Genomic DNA, 21,577 nt, shown 5'->3' with positions numbered 1-21,577 from the left:
CCCCATACAGTTGGATTCATGCAGCTTTTGAGGATATCATGCATGCATGTAAGAGTTCCCATTTGGGTTGTAAACCTCAAAACCTGCCTTTGCATTTTCCACTGTACATCTGCTATTTTGCTGCACATAGCCTACAAGGCAGGTATCCAGGAGAGTTCTGGCCAGTTTTGGGGACTTTAGTATATCCCTGACCCATAATCTTTCGGCCTCAGCTCTGAATCTAAGCTATTGGGTTTATGGAGGTGGGTTCCTGTACAAGTCTCCCCCTGATGAGAGAACCAGAAAAAAATCCTCCCCAAAGAAAGATTAATCTCGACACCGGGACAATAAACATGAATTTGGGGTAACTGAAAGATATTAATGATTTCTAATCATTACAGACAATCGTATAGGCTGCATAACCCCTTTCAATCGACATCCATCGTCATCATCCGTTAAAGGAAAATTCAAGATATATGACTTTCAAAATATAGAAATACAGCCAGTATGATGCATTTTGCATCATATGATGCAAAACAGAGCATCCTATGATGCAAAATCTATCATACTGGCTGTATTTCTTCAAGTTACATATCTTGAAAACTTGATTGCTGACATGCAAAACATGTTGGGACTATATCAACAATGGACTAATGAAACAAATACCAAAATATAGTTTTTGGGTGGAATTTCCTTTAAAGGCATATTTTCTGAACATAATACTGGTATGGAGCTTCTTATATTGTTTAATGAATTCTAATGGCATTTTATCATAGGCCTACAGTCATTTACATAGCCACCAGGGTCAAGAGACAGGTGGTGTTAGGTTGGCTATTGACTATATTCGATCAAATATATGATGAAATCATATGAAATTCATGAAGTCATTGATCAATGATTATTAGCCTTTTTAAAGATGATAGGCCATGCAACTAAAATGTCTAATTGGCTGCAGAATTAACATTGACAGCAGATTTGAATCAAAAGGATCTGAGAATTATTAATATGTTGTTATGCATTTTCCATTAATTTATTCCATGATATGAACCCATTTCAAACAGACGCAACACGCAAAGAAATAGGCTATTAAATCACTAAGAAATAGTTTATTTTAATAATCTAGAAAACTATCCGACCACATAATATGCAAATAAAATACAACAGAATACTCACCCAAAATTCCAACAACTAAAAGTTTCAACACAGCCAAAGCATTTGTATCCATCACGTCGTGAATAAAGGTCCCACACACACGATTCAGATGCATTCAATGATATCTCAGCTGGGTGATAAATGTCTGTGGCAAACCATAATTATCCAAATTCACTGAAAGCACGGGCGCGCAAGTTCCTTCATAGTTCACGAGTCAGTCGTCACAAAATTGCCAGCCCGTGTTCGAAACTTCGAACTCCGCAACACCTCCTCAAATCTGGCCCCTCCGATCAAACCTCCACATGAGCTTGCCTGCACATCTCGTTGTTAAAATGACTTCTGCGCTCCCTTGCATCCTTTCAGAGGGATGGTGGGAGGGAGGGAGAAATGAGGAGAGAGGGAGGGAGAAAGGAGGAGAGAGGAAGAGAGAGGAAGGGAGAGGAAGGGGACGATCTATCTCATTCCATATGCAAGAAAGCATGAAATGGACAATTTAATATGAATGATATGATAACGATTTTATTGTATGACTCATTTACATTTTATAATGGCTTTCTCTGCATTGTTGGGAAGGGCCCTTAAGAAAGCATTTAACTCTTAGTCCATACCTGCTGTTTATGAAGCATGTGACGAATAACATTTGATTTGATTAGAAGAATAAGACGTTGTACGCTTTTGTAAATGCTTTATAGATTATTACATTACATTTTATATTGGATTATTAATTCTTATGCAATGTTTTTGAATGCTATAATATTTCTATACATGTCCATAAATGTTAATAAATAATTAAATACTTGTTTATTAATAGGTCTACTATGTAGGCCTACGCTAGGCTATATTTAGATGTGTCATGAAAGTTATTATAAAGTATTACCGCCTATACCTAAGGAAAAGTAGCCTACTATAAAATAAAAACAACATTTTGCTTAGGGCCCCCAAAAGGCTCTGACTGTATGTGTGGGTATGGATGTGGGTACGCAGACCCACGAGCCACTGTGGCCCCTCGTGATGAGTTCAGATTTGTTGTGGCCCCCACCCCCATCAAAGTGGCCCATCCCTGATCTAGGCCATCTTCTACATTATTATCCAAACATTTTAACCTGTCAAATGCTGTAATTAAAAGAAATGCATGCAAGATCAAATCCATAGCTTATGTTGGGAATATCAAAAAAGTACTTCAAACTATATCAAATTGTACAAAGTTTAGATATTCATTTTCATAAAGATGCAAATGCTTTATTTGACTCAGGGATTCCATCCAGGAATAAAAGCAACCCGAGCGCTATCTTGAGGATTACCTGAGAAATGTCTCAGTGGGAGAGTTTGAAATGAGGGGAAGGCTGGAGTGAGTGGGGAATGGCGTCCCTTGAGAAGGCAAGAACGACATGTATGTCAGGAGAAGTGCAGTATTATCATAAGGAGACGTATACTTGGATTACGGAGGAGGAATGGAGGGAAAAAGAGAGGCAGAGGAAGTTGAAGAGAGAGAGGGAGGAAGAGGGTGAGCTTGAATTGGTAAAAAAATTGAGGGGGAAAGGGAGATGGTTTGTTGAAGAAGAATGGTAGAAAGTGTAAGAAGAGTGAGCTGTACGCCGGATTAAATACAAGAGGAGAAATGGAAGTGAATGAGGGCAAAGTATCGGAGGTGGTAGGTATGGTGAAGTTCTCAGAGCCCGAGGCTTGCACCGAGGTTCAGGACAAAGATGAGTCTGTGATGATAGGAGTGAAATGTTTTGAAAAAGTGGACCCTTGCCTTTTGGCTGATCCATTTGTGGTTTCAGTGTGGGTGAAAACGGAGTTAGGTGCTTTGGAATAGTGAAGGTAACCCGAAGTGGTCTTATGATAATTGTTTGTGTTTCTGTTGGTCAGAGGGAGCAGGCGCTCTGCATCACGCCATTGAGAGGATTGATTATTGGGGTAGTGGTAAATGTGAAAGTGGACCAACTGAAGGGGAAGATTCCTGGTGTTTGTGATGCTCGTCGTTTGGTGCGACACAGACAGGGTGGCGTGAGTGGAGAAACAGAAAAGTCGTTGTCTGTTCTTTTGAGTTCTGATGTTGAATCTTTGCCCGACAAAGTGATGTTAGGATATGTCAGTTATCCCGTACAAGCTTTTGTACCGAATACATTGCGTTGTTACAGGTGTCAAGCTTATGGGCATGTGGCAGCTGTGTGTAGGAGGGAGGTTCCTAGGTGTGAGAAGTGTGCAGAAGGCCATGAGACAAAGGTATGTGTAGCATTGGGGAAAGAAGCGGTATGTGTTAATTGTAAAGGTGCCCATGGGGCTGGGGATCAGAAATGTCCGGTGAGAGGCAGGTTGAGGTTACCAGGTACCAGTACCAGTAATGCAGAAGTTGTCATATGCTGAGGGAGTGAAGAAAGTAGAGGAAGATGGGTGAAGGGGGAGGGATCCTTTGAGGAGTGGTGTGAGTAGTAGATCTGAACTAGTACAGAGGGATAGGCCGACAAGTGATATATGCTTCAGTAAGATTGGATTTTTAGCGTTTACAGCAATGGTTATCAACTGTACTGCAGGGATGGAATGTAAGTCGCAGAAGATTGAGGTTGTGGTGGCAGCTGCAGAGAAGTATTTGGGTGTATGAGCTTTTACGTCAGAAGAGTTACGTTGTGTGTTGAGTAGTGGTGTCCCGTCCTTTCAGGCTGTTGGCCTGAGGTACGACTAGATAGATTTAGTGGAGTAGGGTGGTGGGTTTTTAATGAGTGTAGGGTTAGATGGTATTTCTTCTCTTTTTTTCAAGCAAAGTATAAGGGAGTTATACTCCAGTCTAGTTGGTGGCAGTAATGCAACATTTTTTGGATGCCAACCGCCGTTAAACCTCATCGAAGAAGAAGAAACATCTCAGTGCAGCCAAATGAAATAGGAAATGAAAAGGCAAAATACTTGTTTCTCCGGGAAAGTATAACGGGGAAGTACCATTGGCGCGCGGGCCAAATTGACCGTCACAACAAAACTTTTTGCTCTATACTACTCTCGCAGGAAATATTAGTTTTTTTTTTCCCAGTTAGAATAAAATTGAAGATGAAGTTCCGAGCAAAAATTATTGATGTTGGTTGTCTTAATCATTTCACACGTAAGTCCTCTACTGTAATGTTGCTCTTGTGTAGCTAGCTAGTATTAAGCATTGATTGCTAGCTAATAACGTCAGCAGCTAGGCTAACTAGGCTTCACATAAAGATGAACAATTATACCAACTACTTGCTAGCAAGCGTTACGTGTTTCACTTGCAAGAGAAAATGAATGGTTGGTGCGGGTGCTGTCTGTTGGTTCTAAATCAAAGAAGTGGGCTGTTTACTAAACTAGCTCAAAGATACTGATACAAAGATTTGTATAACTAACGTTAAACCTCATTGTTCTATCTGTGACTGATAGAACATCTTTTCCAAAGAGGATTGACCATGACCAACCGTCTCTGACTCGGTTTTGGTTAGATGGATACAGCCTTTGTCAGAATGGACTTTTCGTGACAGGATACTTACGCAGTAGGTTAGGTAAATTAACGTAGCAGGTAAGGATAATTGTGTTAAGGTTAGGGAAAGGGTTAGCTAAAATGCAACAACAACAAAAAATCATTTGCCCAACGAGACGAGATTTGGAAGATGACCTCGCGACATTACATGTTTATCAATTGAACCCTGTACCGACCAAGAGGTAAACAGGCAATTTCTATGCTTAAGGTCCAGACAGGGTAGAGATAGACAGAACCCCTCATGCATTTTCTCTTGCGAGTCGAACATGCAACACTTGCTAGCATTTCACTTTCATTTCTCCCCATCAGGTGTGGTGAATACCATCTCTAAACTAACGAAGACATGCATCCTGCGACTAACTCCACACAACCTATATTTTGTACTGTCTGGTAAGGTAGCCAGCGGAGGAGTCGGCATGTGGTGTGAATTATCTCAGGTACATGCCCATGCAATACAATATGTCTATTTCTACCAATGAGTTGTACTTTGATAGCTCACACAATTATGTTTTTAATACTCTCAATTGTTACATGTAGGGCTATGTATTATGCATTGGACACTGTTGTCCACTCTTTTAAAAGTAATTTCGCATGTGAAAGGAGCAGAACAGAAACTCCATTATATGGAAATAACCTCTTTTAGAATCTGAAAGTGAAATAAATACTTAGTCTCGTCTCTAACATGTAGGCTCGGCATTCCCGAACAATCCCATTCCAATCAAATACAATTGTATTTGTCACATGCACCGAATACAACAGGTGTAGACCTTACCGTGAAATGCTTACTTACAAGCCCTTAACCAACAATGCAGTTTTAAGAAAAATAAGAGTAAAGAAAATATTTACTAAATAAACTAAAGTTTAAAAAAATAAGAGTAACAATTAAATAACAATAACGAGGATATATACGGGGGGTACCGGTACAAGTCAATGTGCGGGGGTACAGGTTAGTCGAGGTAATATGTACATGTCGGTAAGGGTAAAGTGACTATGCATAGATAATAAACAGCGAGTAGCAGCAACGTAAAGGGGGGAGGGTCAATCAATGCAAATAGTCCGGATAGCCATTTGATTAGCTGTTCAGCAGTCTAATGGCTTGGGGGTAGAAGCTGTTAAGAAGCCTTTTTGACCTAGACTTGGCGCTCCGGTACCGCTTGCCGTGAGGTGGCAGAGAGAACAGTCTATGACCAGGGTGGCTGGAGTCTTTGGCAATTTTTAGGGCTTTCCTCTGACACCGCCTAGTATAGAGGTCCTGGATGGCAGGAAGTTTGACCCTAGTGATGTACTGGGCTGTACGCACTACCCTCTGTAGCACCTTGCGGTCGGAGGCCGAGGAGTTGCCATACCAGGCGGTGATGCAACAAGTCAGGATGCTCGCGATGGTGCAGCTGTTTAACTTTTTGAAGATCTCAATCTTTTCTGTCTCCTGAGGTGGAATAGGCCTTGTCGTGCCTTCTTCACGACGGTCTTGGTGTGTTTGGACCATGATAGTTTGTTGGTGATGTGGACACCAAGGAACTTGACGCTCTCAACCTGCTCCACTACAGCCCTGTCGATGAGAATGGGAGCGTGCTCGGTCCTCCTTTTCCTGTAGTCCACGATCATCTATTTTGTCTTGATCACGTTGAGGGAGAGGTTGTTGTCCTGGTACCACACTTCCAGGTCTCTGACCTCCCTATAGGCTGTCTCATCATTATCGGTGATCAGTCCTACTACCGTTGTGTCGTCGGTAAACTTAATGATGGTGTTGGAGTCGTGCGCGGCCACACAGTCATGAGTGAACAGGGAGTACAGGAGGGGACTGAGCACGCACCCCTGAGGGGCCCCCATGTTGAAGATCAGTGTGGCAGATGTTGTTGCCTATCCTTAACACCTGGGTGGCGGCCCGTCAGGAAGTCCAGGATCCAGTTGCAGAGGGAGTTGTTTAGTCCCAAGGTCCTTAGCTTAGTGATGAGCTTTGAGGACACTATGGTGTTGAACGCTGAGCTGTAGTCAATGAACAGCATTCTCACGTAGGTGTTACTTTTGTCCAGGTGGGAAAGGGCAGTGTGGAGTGCAATAGAGATTGCATCATCTGTGGATCTGTTGGGGTGGTATGCGAATTGGAGTGGGTCTATGGTTTCTGGGATGATGGTGTTGATGTGAGCCATGACCAGCCTTTCAAAGCACTTCATGGCTACAGACGTGAGTGCTACGGGTCGGTAGTCATTTAGGCAGGTTCCCTTGGTATTCTTGGGCACAGGGACTATGGTGGTCTGCTTGAAACATGTAGGTATTACAGACTTGGTCAGGGACAGGTTGAAATGTCAGTGAAGACACTTGCCAGTTGGTCAGTGTATGCTCTGAGTACACATCCTGGTAATCCGTCTGGCCCTGCAGCCTTGTGAATGTTGCCTGTGTAAAGGACTCACTCACATCAGCTACGGAGAGCGTGATCACAGTCGGCCGGAACAGCTGGTCATCTCATGCATACTTCAATGTTGCTTGACTGGGCTTCCCTTTGTAGTCCGTAATAGTTTGCAAGCCCTGCCACATCCGACGAGTGTCAGAGCCGGTGTAGTGCGATTCAATCTTAGTCCTGTATTGAAGCTTTGCCTGTTTGATGGTTCGCCGCAGGGCATAGCGGGATTTCTTGTAAGCGTGTGGGTTAGAGTCCTGCTCCTTGAAAGTGGCAGCTCTACCCTTTAGCTCAGTGCAGATGTTGCCTGTAATCCATGGCTTCTGGTTGGGATATGTACATACGGTCACTGTGGGGATGACGTTATAGATGCACTTATTGATAAAGCCGATGACTGATGTGGTGTACTCCTCAATGCCATCGGAAGAATCCCGGAACATATTCCAGTCTGTGCTAGCAAAACAGTCCTGTAGCTTAGCATCTGCATCATCTGACCACTTCCATATTGAGCAAGTCACTGGTACGTCCTGCTTTAGTTTTTGCTTGTAAGCAGGAATCAGGAGGATATAATTATGGTCAGATTTGCCAAATGGAGGGCGAGGGAGAGCTTTGTACGCGTCTCTGTGTGTGGAGTAAAGGTAGTCTAGTTTTTTTCCTCTGGTTGCACATGTGACATGCTGGTAAAAATTAGGTAAAACGGATTTAAGTTTCCCTGCATTAAAGTCCCCGGCCACTAGGAGCGCCGCCTCTGGATGAGCATTTTCTTGTTTGCTAATGGCCTTTATACCGCTCGTTGAGTGCGATCTTAGTGCCAGCATCGGTTTGTGGTGGTAAATACACAGCTACGAAAAATATAGATGAAAACTCTCTTGGTAAATAGTGTGGTCTACAGCTTATCATGAGATACTCTACCTCAGGCGAGCAAAACCTAGAGACTTCTTTAATATTAGATTTTGCGCACCAGCTGTTATTGACAAATAGACACAGACCACCATCCCTTGTCTTACTGGAGGCAGCTGTTCTGTCTTGCCAATGCACAGAAAACCCAGCCAACTGTATATTATCCATGTCGTCGTTCATCCACGACTCGGTGAAACATAAGGTGTTACAGTTTTTTATGTCCCGTTGGTAGGATAGTCTTGAACGAACTCATCCAGTTTATTCTCCAATCATTACAAGTCAGAATGTTGAAATGGTGAAAACTTAATTTCAACTTACTTTACCTGTTGTCCACCGATTTTGTCCCTATGCTGGAGGTAATGTGAGACAAAATATCCACAGGGAAGCGTTATCAACCTGCTGGTCTGTATATTGTTTTTTTACACGTGGCAAACACTTGCACAATAACACTTGCACAATAGAGACTCTTGTGTTCACTAGTGTCTGCTCTATACTTATCCAACAAGCATTCTCCATTTGTATTGTATTTGTCCAGGCCAACTTCTTTGATGAGTATCAGCTGGAAGGTGTGGCGCCCGACACTAATGAGATCTGCCTAGAGGTGACCCCTGAGAACCTGTCCAGGGCTCTGAGAACCTCTCAGAATGCCAAGTGTGTGAAGATCAAGCTAACCAAGAAGCACTGTCCTTGTCTCACTCTCGCTGCAGACCTGGTAAGAGTTACAGCAATTACATCCAATTTGTCTGCTTCAAAACTATCAACACTCACTGGGCTGTGTTGATTTTGATGTGTAATTCTGTTGACTATATTGTCCATGTTTGTAAGTGACTACTTTGACATGTCAGTCAGTATATAACACTTTTCTAACAAACAGGCTTACATTTAACACAAAATAAATGAAACTATGTCTTAACCCCCTTAAAAGCAAGAAAACTTCTCCAGGTAGGAAATAACCTTGAGGGGAACCAAACTTCATAGAGGCAGCTCATCCTCCTCTGGCTGGCTGTCTAGAAGTTTGAATACGTCAGCAAGGCCTAACACCAGCGAAGAAGTTAAGTCATTTTATCTTTCCCCGCCCTCTTATTCTTCCCTGTTAGCCGACACTTTCCAGCATCAGTCGAGTTGTCACCCATGACATCCCGGTGGACGTGATACCCAGAAGGCTTTGGCATGACTTCAAAGAGCCCAGCATGCCAGACTTTGACGTGAGTACCAGAGCCACTGGATCCCGGTCTCGTTCTGCCGTAGCCAACTCTAAAGCAGAACCAGACTGGCATCCAGGCAAGTCCTCTGAAGTAATGCCAATTTAACACATCAGGTGGATTGTTATTTAATTTGTTGTAATGATACCTATATCAAATGCTTTGCAGGTGAGCATATATTTGCCTCCACTGAAGACTATGAAAAATGTTGTGGATCGAATGAAGAATCTTTCTAACTTTCTGGTAAGAGACCGTTTACCATGAGCTCAGATAATTTTACACATGCCCCCAACATGCTTTGATATATTTGTTAAAATATCTTCAGTGTAGGTTTAATTAAAAAAATAAAAAAAAAGTATAACATTGTTTGGAAGTCACAGGTATGTCACAATCTCCTTTAAAGTAACATAAAATAGAGCTATTAAAGTAACATAAAATAAAGCTATTTGTAGATTGGAATATTAGCTTTCAATACAAAGTTACGTTGCCCTCTTTGTCCTAGGTGATGGAGGCCAACCTGAATGGAGAGATGAACCTGAAGATTGAAACCGACTTGGTGTCTGTCACCACCCACTTCAAAGACCTGGGAAATCCTCCTTGGGGTAGGTGCATCCCCGTCATTTGGGTCGTTTGCATTAAGGCACACCGTAGCTAAATCATTTTGAAAAAGCTCATGTTAGCCATGGCATCAAACTGGAGCCTGTCTTAGGGCTTTTACTCATTTCAGTCTTGTCTCTCTTGGCCCCCTTCAGGTGACGATGGTTCCCAAGGGCGCAGTCAGAGCAGGGACCCTGAGGTCATGGCCCACACCCGCGTGGACATCCGCAAGCTGCAGCAGTTCCTCATGGGCCAGCAGGTCAACCCTAGCAAGGCCATGTGCAGTGAGTCAACTCTCATAGACTTTCTACTAATATTAACCATGTTGACCAATTAATCAGCACCTCTAATTTTCAATGTCACCAACCCTGGTCCCAGAGACCCACAAGGTGATGCAGGCTTTTGTTCCAACCCAGCCCTAAAGTAACTGATTTGCCGCACAAGGCCTGCACACCATGTATCTCTTTAGGACCAGGGTCAGTGGAGACTGGATTATACCATCTGATGACCGACAGAGAGCCTTGACTGTACCAGTGAGTTACGGTTACATCATCATCTGTGATGCTTTATCAGATGCATCACTATATTATGAGTTGTGATGTGGACATTAATTTAATTGTGTGAGAGAGAGAAAATAATTGTGAGACTTGTGTCATAAGAAAGATCCACTGTAAACTCCATGATTGCAGATCACTGATGAGCGTTCTATTATCCCCACCAGATATTGTCCACAAGAGGATCATTCATTTGATTCTGCTGCACGAAGACGTGTCTCTGCAGTACTTCATCCCAGCGGTGGCCTAACAAGACAAACGTTGTCTATCACAAAAGTCAGCTGAGAAGGTGGAGTTTGTTTTCTTTAGGATCAAAGGTTGACCATCCCTCCTACTGGAGAGCTACTGTGTAGGCATGCTTTTGCTCCAACCCCATCGTAACACACCTCATTCAGCTAATCAAGGTTCTAATGAGCAGTAGAATCAGGTGGTGTGCTAGTTAAGGGTTGGAGAGAAAGCTTGCAGGAGCGTAGCTGTCCAGGAGGAGGAATGGGCGATCCTAGACTACACATTCATTTGAGAAGTGCTGGTTGATTTTAAGATGACATGAAAAGGTGTGAAAAGCTTGTAAATCAACACTGCTGTCATGCACTTCCAAAATAATAACTTTGTGATTACATATTCTAAGTGGAAGCTCATGAATTTCATCTTTAAAATGTAAATGGTGTACTCTTAGACCTGGAACAAAGTTTGTATATTATAGTTTAGTATTTTATTTAATATGCTTACAAACCTCAAGGCCTTAAATGTATTGTCTATGTATGTTGCTACAGTATTGTTTTACTGTACATAGTTTAATAATTCCACTCAAGATGTGGCTGCCTTTATGGATTATATGTACTATATGTATTGTTGATAAAACATTTTTTTATTGTAGATCACTTGTTATTTGTAGTGAAGAAATGTGTTCAGGTCATTGTATATAGGAATATAGAGGCAGATTGAAGGATAAGGACACTTTGGAAATCTTAAATGACCCCTTGCAAAAGATACGCTACCAGTCTGTACAATGCATGTTATCTTGTAATAGTATAGGCATAGTTTGTCAGTTGATAGGTTGTGTTCGATAGTGCAACAAATTAAATCTCCACAGATATTATTATGCAAAGGAAATAATTTGTATAGCTTTTTTGGGGTCCCTAGATTAATTTGAATATAGTTGCGCACACAGTTGATGCTGGACACGCCAAAGGACCTTAGACATACACAAAGAGAGTACTGAAGTCAAAAGATTGGAAAATGCTTGTCTAATGCTATTTAATGTACCTGGATAGTGGTAACATAACAAGAATGTTTGCCAAGCAAAAGGCTAGTCAAAGTCCACAGTGGGAGGGGGCAGAGAAGAAACCAGGAGTTCCATAACTGACTAAACCAATCAAGTGTAATTCCCACTGCTTTCGGACCAACCCAGAGTAAAGGCTGTGTTGCACATTATTTATACGGTCGTACGGATTCGACACTTTGCGTTATGGTTTGTAATTGTACAGTTTTCACGTAGTGTGTAGAATGTCGTATATTAATGTCATATATCCACGCTTTGGCCGATTTACTGTTTACTGCACGTAAGTTAGAAGTTTGCAAGCACAACTGTAGAGCTGTGGTGCACGCTGGGAATGATCATGAATATTCATGAGCTCAAATAAAACAAGCGTTTTCATTGGACTGTAAAATGAATTAGTGAAATCCAAGTTTTGTTTCGTTGTTAGTGGGAATAGTTGACATATGGCTTTTGGTCTAGTTAGATTGAGTTAAGCCAAATATGTTTGTATATTCCTTTTCTGATTATGGTTATAACTAGCAAGTATTACAAGATGTATGATAACAGAAATATCCGTCAATGCAAGTTACGAGAAACACGTTTCTTCTGTTTTTTAAAAGACTAGTCAAATTGTGTAGTGAGCGGGTTGGGGTCACAAGTGAGGACTCTACATAACTGACTGTAAGCAATATCAATCGTTTGAACCCACTACAATCGGACCAGTCAAATAACGTTCGCATCACCATACTAGTTTATATGGACATGAACAAATGTCGTTTTTAGTCATGGTTAGTGAAATTGTAGAAACGTATATATGAACTGTATATTTTTTCCACCATTACATTTAGTACAATGATTGCTCGCTAAAATAGATACAATATTTTTTAGAAATAATTTAGATTTTCTTTGGAGAAAATGGTAGTGCATTATGGGATACCACAAAAAGCCGAAACATCATTATCGTGTTGAATCTAATAGCAGGACAGACTGAAACCCTAAAATTAATTCCCTGATTTTTATGACACTATTTCCGAGACACATAAATAAGAATATGCTTTAATTTGAACAGTTGAACGACCCAGGTGATGTAGCTACCAGACTGACGTATACAATATATTAGTCGCAATGATTTTACCATTATTAGCCGCTCGGCGGCGCACCACACCCGTTTTATTTCTGGAGAACATCGGTTTCTGTCGTCTCTGACAATGGCATTGCTGTCATGCTCTACAGTGCTGTGTCATGAGTGATGAGTCAAATTACAAATGAAAATCTTAGGAATAGACGGCTTAAAATAATATAGGGATAGACTTTTGCTTTGTCTTGATTTTAAATCTGCTATAAAAAATCTAAATAGACCATGCTGCTTCTGATCTCTTGCATGCCTTGGGGGGGGGGTCTCTTAATATTTATAATTTGAAAAAGACCCGCGCAGACAGCAAGACACATTAATCTCACTGGAGAAAGCATTCGAGCGAGCAAAACAGCTCCCCTCTGTCTCAGTATGTGTAGATGGATGGATGAGTTTATCTGTCACATGCACAGGGTCGCAGATGTATTTACAGGGTACAGTGACATTTTTAAGCTCCGAGCTCCAACAGTGCAGATCAAAGAGAAGTGAATGAAACAATGGCTATTCAGCAGCCTGATGGTCTGGGGGTAGAAGATATTGGCCAGTCTGTCAGTTTTTTCCGTGATGCTCCTATACTGCCCGTGTCTGAGTGATGGAAGCGGAGAGAACAGGTCGTGGTTCGGTTGGATGAGGTCCTTGATGATCTTCTTGGCCTTCCTGAGGCACCTGGTGTTGTAGGTGTCCTGGAGAGCAGGCAGTGTTCACCCGATGGTGCGTTCGGCTGAGCGTACCACCCTCTGTAGAGCCTTACGGTCAGCAGCAGTGGAGTTGCCATCCCTGTGCTCTCGATGGTGCTCCTGTAGAACACTGAGAGGCCCCCTCGGGGACAGGCCACATTTCTTGAGCCTCCTGAGGTTGTAGAGTCGCTGTCGTGCCTTCTTCACCATGGTGTTGGTGTGGTTTGACCATTTCAGCTCCTTGGAGATGTGTACGCCGAGGAATTATACGTTTTTTACTGTCTCCACGGCGGCCCCATTGATGAGGATGGGGGTGTGCCCAGCCTGGTTCCTCCTGAAGTCCACAATCAGCTTCTTATTTTGCTGACGTTGAGGGAGAGGTTGTTTACCTGGCACCACGCCGTCAGAGTGCCTACCTGCTCTCTGTAGGCTGTCTCGCTGTTGTTGGTAATCAGGCCAACTACTGTCATGTAGTCAGCGAACTTGATGATTTAGTTGGAACTGTGTGAGGCCACACAGTCGTGGTTATACAGGGAGTACAGGAGGGGACTGAGGACGCACCCTTGTGAGGCTCCCGTGTTGAGGATCAGTGTGAAGGAGGTAATGTTGCCTACGTCAGGAAGTCCAGGACCCAGTTGCATAGGCAGGAGTATATTGCCTACCTTCACCACCTGGGGGGCTGCCCGTCAAGAAGTCCAGGACCCAGTTGCATAGGGAGGAGTTCAGTCCCAGGGCTGTGAGCTTTGTGGTGAGCTTAGAGGAGGGCACCATGGTATTAAAGGCAAAGCTGTAGTCGACGATCAGCATCCTCACATATTAATTCCTTTTGTCCAGGTGGGTGAGGGCAGTGTGCAGTGTGATGGCGATTGCGTCGTCCATGGATCTGTCAGGGCGGAAGGAGAGGGAATTGGAGAGGGTCAAGTGTGTCGTGGGAGGGAAGAGGTGATATGATCTTTGACTAGCCTCTCGAACCACATCATGATGACGGAAGTGAGTGCTACGGGTTGGTAATCATTCAGTTCAGTTACTTTCCCTTTATTGGGCACGAGGATGATAGTGGACATCTTGAAGCAGGTGGGGATAACGACCTGAGCTAACGAGAGATTGAAAATGTCAGAAAACACAACAACTTGCTGGTCTGCACATGCTCTGAGGGCGCGGCTAGGGACGCCGTCTGGTCCATCTGCCTTGCGAGGGTTAACACATTTGAATGACTTACATACGTCTTCCGTGGAGACATAAGCACATAGCCCTCGTTGTCCTCAGCCCATGTGTAGCCCATGTATCTGATTCTGTATGGCCAAAAATAGTATGACATGGGATTTCTAGAGCTGTTGTTGTGTAGGCTATGTGGTCGGCATTATATTTCATGACTAACTTGCAATCATATGAACAAAAACTCCAGGATGGGACCCTTTGATCTTCTTCTTCCCACTGAATTTGTCATGTAAGGCTGCTAGTCTCTTTCTTTTTACACAAATTAACATGGGAAATGTTATGCCTGTGCTGTTACAGTTGTGATGCTGGTCCACAGATGAAGGATTGCCACTCAGGTGGAAACACAGTTATTATGATTGTGAATTATGAGCCTTCTTAAATGAAAAGATTGCAAAGAGAAAGTTTGTGAAATTAAATAAAAGATTGTGAAGATAATTGATGCAAAGATAACCGTTCGTATGATGCTTGGTCTTTGACACAACATTAACAAGTCACAACGTGCTTCTTTTTAGTGGCCTTTGACAACAATTAATCGGCTTTCAACAGTGCTTTAATTAAATGAATAAGCTTGTGTTGCATTTAATTTGCTTAGTCTGGTCTTGCACTCTATATATCAATTTCAGACAGAAGATGTGGTATATTAACTGTAAAAAATATAAGTTTATTTTCTAATTGACGAAAATTGAAGGAGAGGCTGTGACTGACAAAATAAGAGAAAAACTGCTGATGCACAACCAAATTTCGAACGTGCACATTGTGTATTCAACTATTCTAATGCTCAACAGTAAATTGAGACCCTGTACGTGTCCAAATACCCATACTTGCGTCTTAAATAGTAGGCCATTTGAGTATGCGAAAAAATAACTTTTTATAGTATGTGACATTTTAGAAAATGTAGTACACTTTAAATGCCTGGATGTTACACTCATTTCAGCTTTGACAACAGCTGATCAATTAGATATATAAAATATAGAATTTGGCCTTTACTACTATAGCTCATAGAAACGCATTGAATAACACATTCATAAATGGCAGAAACTGCATAAAGCAAGATCAGCCCTGTTATTAGCTCTATTGTCCGATTGCAGTTGTCTTTTTGTCTGTGTAAAGGACCCCCGTTAGTTTTTTAATATAATTCATACACTATATATACAAAAGTATGTGGACCCCTTCAAATTTGTGGATTCAGCTATTTCAGCCACACCCGTTGCTGACAGGTGTATAAAATTGAGCACACAGCCATGCAATCTCCATAGACAAACATTGGCAGTAGAATGGCCTTACTGAAGAGCTTAGTGACTTTCATTGTGACACCGTCGTAGGATGCCACCTTTCCAGTCAGTTCATAAAATTTCTGCCGTGCTAGAGCTGCCCCGGTCAAATGTAAGTGCTGTTATTGTGAAGTGGAAACGTCTACCGCAGAGTGCTGAAGTGTATAGCGCGTAAAAATCATCTGTCCTCGGTTGCAACACTCACTACCGAGTTCAAAACTGCCTCTGAAAACAACATCTGCACAATAACTGTTAGTCGGGAGCTTCATTAAATGGGTTTTCATGGCCGAGCAGCCGCGCACAAGCCTAAGATCACCATGCGCAATGCCAAGCGTCGGCCGGAGTGCGGTAAAGCTCATCGCCATTGGAGTCTGGAGCAGTGGAAACGTGTTCTCTGGAGTGATGAATCACGCTTCACCATCTCGCAGTCCGACGGACGAATCTGGGTTTGGCGGATGCCTGGAAAACGCTACCTGCCCCAATGCATAATGCCAACTGTAAAGTTTGGTGGAGGAGGAATAATGTTCTGGTGCTGTTTTTCATGGTTCGGGCTAGGCCCCTTAGTTCCAGTGAAGGGAGATCTTAACGCTACAGCATACAATGACATTGTACATGATTCTGTGCTTCCAACTTTGTTACAACAGTTTGGGGAAGGCCCTTTCCTGTTTCAGCTTGACAATGTCCCGTGCACAAAGCGAGGTCCATACAGAAGTGGTTTGTCGAGATCGGTGTGGAAGAACTTGACTGGCCTGCACAGAGCCAGAACAGGTACAAGGTTGCTGCAGTTTGACAGGGTTTTAATGTTTTCATCCTCCGTAGGGCCAGGAGTAAAAAACAACAACAACAACATATGACCTGATTAGAAAAATAATCTGGTCCCATCATAGCTCATATAAAACTGACTTTTACAGCTGATTAATTACTATGTCATACCGTATAACTAGGGTCCGGAGTTGGTTAAGTTAGCTACCAGATCAGGAAAAACTCTGGCCCCCCACCCCAACCCCACTCTGGTTGTTAAACCATGGGGTCTGTTTGCCTTTCAAATTAGAGAGGTGTTAAACAATGGAAGTCTTCATGAATTTACCTGTAAAAAAGCAGACAACCATTTACACAGACCTGATAACTGTATGTTGGTTACAGGGTCTGTGAAAATGCAGGAATCATGACTAGGTCTTTAGGTGGTTTTTAATTTGCAATGTTTTTTTAAATCCCCTACCCTTTTCAGATGTACGAAAAAGCAGGCAAAAAGAAGCAGGCATGGTAAATTAGTGGGATTTTGGTCTAAGGGATATCTCTCTCTCTCCGTCTCTCTCTCTCTCTCTCTCTCTCCATCCATCTCTCTCTCTCTCTCTCTCTCTCTCTCTCTCTCTCTCTCTCTCTCTCTCTCTCTCTCTCTCTCTCTCTCTCTCTCTCTCTCTCTCTCTCTCTCTCTCTCTCTCTCTCTCTTTACGAATGCATGAACATCATGTGGTCCTGGCTTGGCGCTGTCGTCTCGTTGCTGAATCAAACAGCTTGGATCGTGGTAGGTGCTGTGTCACACAAGCAGCCACAGTTTACGTCTGTGCAATTTTAATGCGGCATCCACTCAGGACAGGATAGTGACTGTGCGAACGCACTTGCGAGACGCACAACTCAGAGAGAGACGCGCTACTTTATTTATTTTTACCGACTTGACCTCGGGATATGATACAGAGCTGTTACCAGGTTTTGAACAACTATTGCGCACGAATATATTGGATTTATTGTCGTGTGGAATAAAGACGCATATTTGAAAATGAACCCACCGTGCGCACGCTGTGGGAAAATTGTCTATCCGACGGAGAAAGTCAACTGCCTTGATAAGGTCAGATCACAATTTCAATGCACTGTTAGGCTGTTCTCTATATCAGAATTGACTGCGCTGTATTTCAGGAGTCTGTTTGTGGATTTTTAAACTTCGATTCAAACGTATCTTTGGGCACATAACCTAATGTCACAAAACAGTGAGTGCACTGATACACACAAAACCAGATTATGCCAAAAGTTAGTTTTTTGTTGTTGTGGTTTTGGATAGCTTGTGTTATTCTGATGATAGGTGTATTATAATAGCGTATCTATTGTAGCATAACGTTACACTCTTAAGAAAAAAGCGTTCCAAAACGGTTATTCGGCTTTCCCCATAGAATAACAATTTTTGGTTCCTGGTAGAACCGTGGGTTCTACATGGAACCCAAAAGGGTTCTACCTACAACAAAAAGGGTTCTACATGGCACCATAAAGGGTTATTCAAGGGGTTCTCCTATGGGGACAACCCTTAGTTAGTTATCGTTTAATAGCCCTTTGTATTATTGATGTCTAAATCAGGCCTAGGTCTATACTAGCCTACAATTACTACTACTACAGGTTAATAAAAGTGAGCATCATATGTCTGCTAAACCAACCCTATATAACCTTTATTTTGACCCCTTTTGTAAACCTTCAACCCTTGGCACTGCTTTTCCTGCAGGCCTACCCATTATCTAAACCCCTAACCCTGGTCCTGGCTTAATGGCCTTATGGTACCAATGTGGCCCACCTTCTAAGGACATCACACACATTACATCACACTTACATTACATCACACACAAGCAATGAAATTGAACACATCATGGGCATTGACTACTGTCTGTCACCCATCCAAACAAATCTATGGCCGATACGCCAGTGGACAGTCGTAGCACAGGTATATCTGCAACCAAATGTATGGCCTATTGTACAGCTCTGAAACCTACCACATACACCAGAGACATATTCTTAGTTCAATCATTTGCTCAATTTAGAATCAGCAATTACCTAAGGATGGGTTGAAATAGATACTGTAACCTTTGTTTAATTAAGAGAGCTTTTTTATTTTCTTCTTTTGGGACCTTTATTCACTTAATTGTTTAGAACCACTTCTCTTGGTTGTGATAATAGAAATCTGGAATATCAGTCATGTCTCTGCGCCTTTCAACTAATAAAGGCAGTTATTCATTCACGATGATCAAATTTGAGCACCAGCACAAGGCCAAACTGAATTGAAATATCATTTCTGTTTTCCTTTCCAGAATTGGCATAAAGGATGCTTCCACTGCGAGGTGTGCAAAATGACCCTGAACATGAAGAACTACAAAGGCTATGATAAGAAACCCTACTGCAATGCGTGAGTACAGTTGTTGCTTTAGCTATTTATATGCTTTGGTTTTAGGGCTTAAGTCAGTGGTCTCAAACAGTTTTGTTGATTAAGTGGCAGAAGTAGGGTATGGGCAATGGGCGTTAATGGGCAATGCGTTAATAGTGGAGGTGATTTGGAATCACGCTCTCGTGATTAGGTGGACCTGCCTGACACTGTTTCACCCTTGCCCATGAGGATATCTTCTTGGTCTAATGGTTAAGGTGTTGGGCTGGTGAGAGCGAGACCAGGTTCGATTCCCATGAACATAGAAAAATGGAGTTGAGTCCAGATGAGAATTTCCTAACAAGTCAGTGTTACAGTACAGGAGAGATACTGCATACATGTGAGAGAGGAGGCCCATGTCTGTCCTTGTCTCCAAAGCCTGATTAATCTACTAGTAATCTCAGGCTTGTTACATCTGAAACACACTCATGACATCCAGATGTGTCTGGTTTTCCCTGGCTCTTAGGGCAAAGCTCTCAGATGAGAAATCAAAAGCGTAGGCTGGAGACTGGCCTGTTGCATAGAACAACATGGCAAGTTGGGCCTTCTATCAGAGAGCACAACAAGTCTATTTCAGTCCCCCAGCATGAAAGCAGATGGAGGGCCAACGCTTTTGACTGGTTTTCTGCTTTGCTTTTCTCTTTACTTCTCAGATAAACAGCCCTTGGCTTATTAGAGGCTCTTGCAGTAGCGTACGGAAGATTAATACACTGTAGCTCAGCTGGTAGAGCACGGCGCTTGTAATGCCAAGGTAGTGGGTTCGATCCCCGGGACCACCCATACACAAAAAATATATGCACGCATGCCTGTAAATCGCTTTGGATAAAAGCGTCTGCTAAATGGCATATTATTATTATTATTATATTATAAACACAATTACAGGAGTGCAATTACTGTCATTTACATTTAAGAGCACATGACATAATACATTCTTTGTTCTATTTATACCATGGCATTGTTGAATACTCTTTTCTGATTGGCTTGAAAGGCATTCTAGAGCATGCATTATTTCTCTATAACGGACAGCATATTTGCATGGTAGAATTTAATGTCTATAGTTCATTTTTACAAGTTTTATTTGAGCTGCTTTTGAAAGCAAAAGTCGAATTGAAAACAGTATTGATATTGTTGAATTTGATTTTTATAATAGCAACCTAGGACCGTTTGTGTGGTTACCATGGCAACTACTGTAGCTATCTAGTAAACTTGCTAGCTACTTCAGTGGATGTTGAACACATTTCTACCAGCAAATGAACACATTTCTAGCTGCAAATGTATTAAATTATAGCAATGGTGTAAAAGGGATAATCAACTTGGGGCTCTATGCGTTCTCTTGAAAATAATGCAACTCCGTGGAAGGTCAGTTCCACTCCGCTAGCCCGTTGTGGAACACACCTTCCACGTCATTCATTATTTTCCATAGAACACATAGCCCCTCGTTGATTATCCCTTACATAAACCACAGCTCATGTGCTTGGTTACCTCTACCGAGCTCTTGTTCAGATCTGCAGGGAAGGGGTGTATGGACACCCACTTACCTGAACGAGTGTGGGTGAGATCAAGGGTCTGATGCTAGTGTGGAACTATAGTGCAGTTTGTTGAAGAGGAAAACACCTCCAGCATTTCAATAACAGCATTTTAAAGTACATTGAATGTGCTGTCCTTGTGTTGTTATTGATAGGGTTGTGTGTAAAGGTAGGCCACCACTCTTGCCAATGAGCAGTTTCAATGTAGCTTTCATTTGAACAATATATCAACCATACACAATATTTATTTTCTGTATTATCAGCACGCACACACACAGTAGAAATGCCCCAAAAATGTTTTCATCAAATATCTTGTTTGTTGCATGCCGCTTCAACACATTTGTTTAGAGAAATCCCCAAGAAAGGACTGCATTATAAATTCATACAGGAAAGTCTACCGAAACACAGCCTCTAAGTCTACAAACAGAACACACTTTGTCCTACCTTTCTCACACACCCAATAGCATTGCAAATTCATTATTTCAATTGATGGGGCCAATACAAAGATAATTTAAACGGATGTTAAACTGTGCCTGAAATCAAATTAACCGAAATTAACACAAGTTTGTGTCTGGATGCACATGGTTGAAAACTCGCACACACTTTGTCCTGGTGATATTCAGCATCACTGAAATTAAGGTGTTCCTAAATGTATTGGGGTGGTGAACTCTTTTAATTAAGCCCCACCCCCACAGGTTCCAAACCTTGGATCAATTCCTCAAAGGTTCTTATAATAACCGAGGTTCTTGGGACTCTCTCTCTCTCTCTCTCTCTCTCTCTCTCTCTCTCTCTCTCTCTCTCTCTCTCTCTCTCTCTCTCTCTCTCTCTCTCTCTCTCTCTCTCTCTCTCTCTCTCTCTCTCTGTATCCCAAGCTCCTCGCTGCCCCGTCTTTTAACAGGGGGAAGATGAAAGAGAAAATTGCGGAAGGATTAGAAAAGCACATTATCAGCACTGTGCCGGGATTCAGCCCCCCCCCCCCCAACATCAACAATCAACATGCTCAACTCTCTTAGGATTCTGTGTGTTATTTAGTGCAATACATGTT

The 21,577-nt window shown here is 42.3% G+C and overlaps 3 protein-coding genes across 5 annotated transcripts in view; 2 read left to right on the top strand and 1 right to left on the bottom strand.

The window, feature by feature from the left end:
* LOC121569216 (receptor activity-modifying protein 3) overlaps nt 1-1,496 on the bottom strand; it is a 47,056-nt gene extending 45,560 nt beyond the window's left edge. For both annotated transcript variants that reach the window (XM_045221668.1, XM_041879985.1), the window contains exon 1: nt 1,153-1,496. In XM_045221668.1, coding sequence (XP_045077603.1) covers nt 1,153-1,246 — 94 coding nt within the window. In that variant the 5' untranslated portion in view covers nt 1,247-1,496. The remainder of the gene's footprint in view (nt 1-1,152) is intronic.
* A 2,491-nt stretch (nt 1,497-3,987) lies between these two features.
* Nucleotides 3,988-11,401, top strand: hus1 (HUS1 checkpoint clamp component). The gene is made up of 8 exons (XM_041879986.2): nt 3,988-4,225; nt 4,931-5,058; nt 8,455-8,631; nt 9,017-9,124; nt 9,290-9,364; nt 9,624-9,723; nt 9,874-10,002; nt 10,440-11,401. Exons 1-8 carry the CDS (start codon nt 4,174-4,176, stop codon nt 10,520-10,522), a joined length of 852 nt encoding a protein of 283 aa, XP_041735920.1. The 5' UTR covers nt 3,988-4,173; the 3' UTR covers nt 10,523-11,401.
* Nucleotides 11,402-17,335: 5,934 nt separating this feature from the next.
* The window catches only part of LOC121569218 (LIM zinc-binding domain-containing Nebulette), a 148,715-nt gene continuing 144,473 nt past the window's right edge, over nt 17,336-21,577 (top strand). The window contains exons 1-2 of one of the 2 annotated variants that reach the window (XM_041880000.2): nt 17,336-17,674; nt 18,897-18,991. In XM_041880000.2, the coding sequence (XP_041735934.1) occupies nt 17,606-17,674; nt 18,897-18,991 (164 nt within the window). In that variant the 5' untranslated portion in view covers nt 17,336-17,605. The remainder of the gene's footprint in view (nt 17,675-18,896; nt 18,992-21,577) is intronic. The other variant, XM_041879999.2, reaches the window with a different exon arrangement.

This window comes from Coregonus clupeaformis, chromosome 7 (assembly GCF_020615455.1).
Source record: "Coregonus clupeaformis isolate EN_2021a chromosome 7, ASM2061545v1, whole genome shotgun sequence".
NCBI classification, from domain to species: domain Eukaryota; kingdom Metazoa; phylum Chordata; class Actinopteri; order Salmoniformes; family Salmonidae; genus Coregonus; species Coregonus clupeaformis.
The sequence above is the reverse complement of the archived record's forward strand: the minus strand, read 5'-3'. Positions and strand labels throughout refer to the sequence as shown.

Excerpts from the sequence above, each read along its gene's own strand:
- hus1 (XM_041879986.2), top strand. The coding sequence starts at position 4,174 with ATGAAGTTCCGAGCAAAAATTATTGATGTTGGTTGTCTTAATCATTTC. Across the intron at positions 9,125-9,289 it reads CCAGCATGCCAGACTTTGAC|GTGAGCATATATTTGCCTCC; the intron begins GTGAGTACCAGA and ends AATGCTTTGCAG. Across the intron at positions 9,724-9,873 it reads CCTGGGAAATCCTCCTTGGG|GTGACGATGGTTCCCAAGGG; the intron begins GTAGGTGCATCC and ends GGCCCCCTTCAG.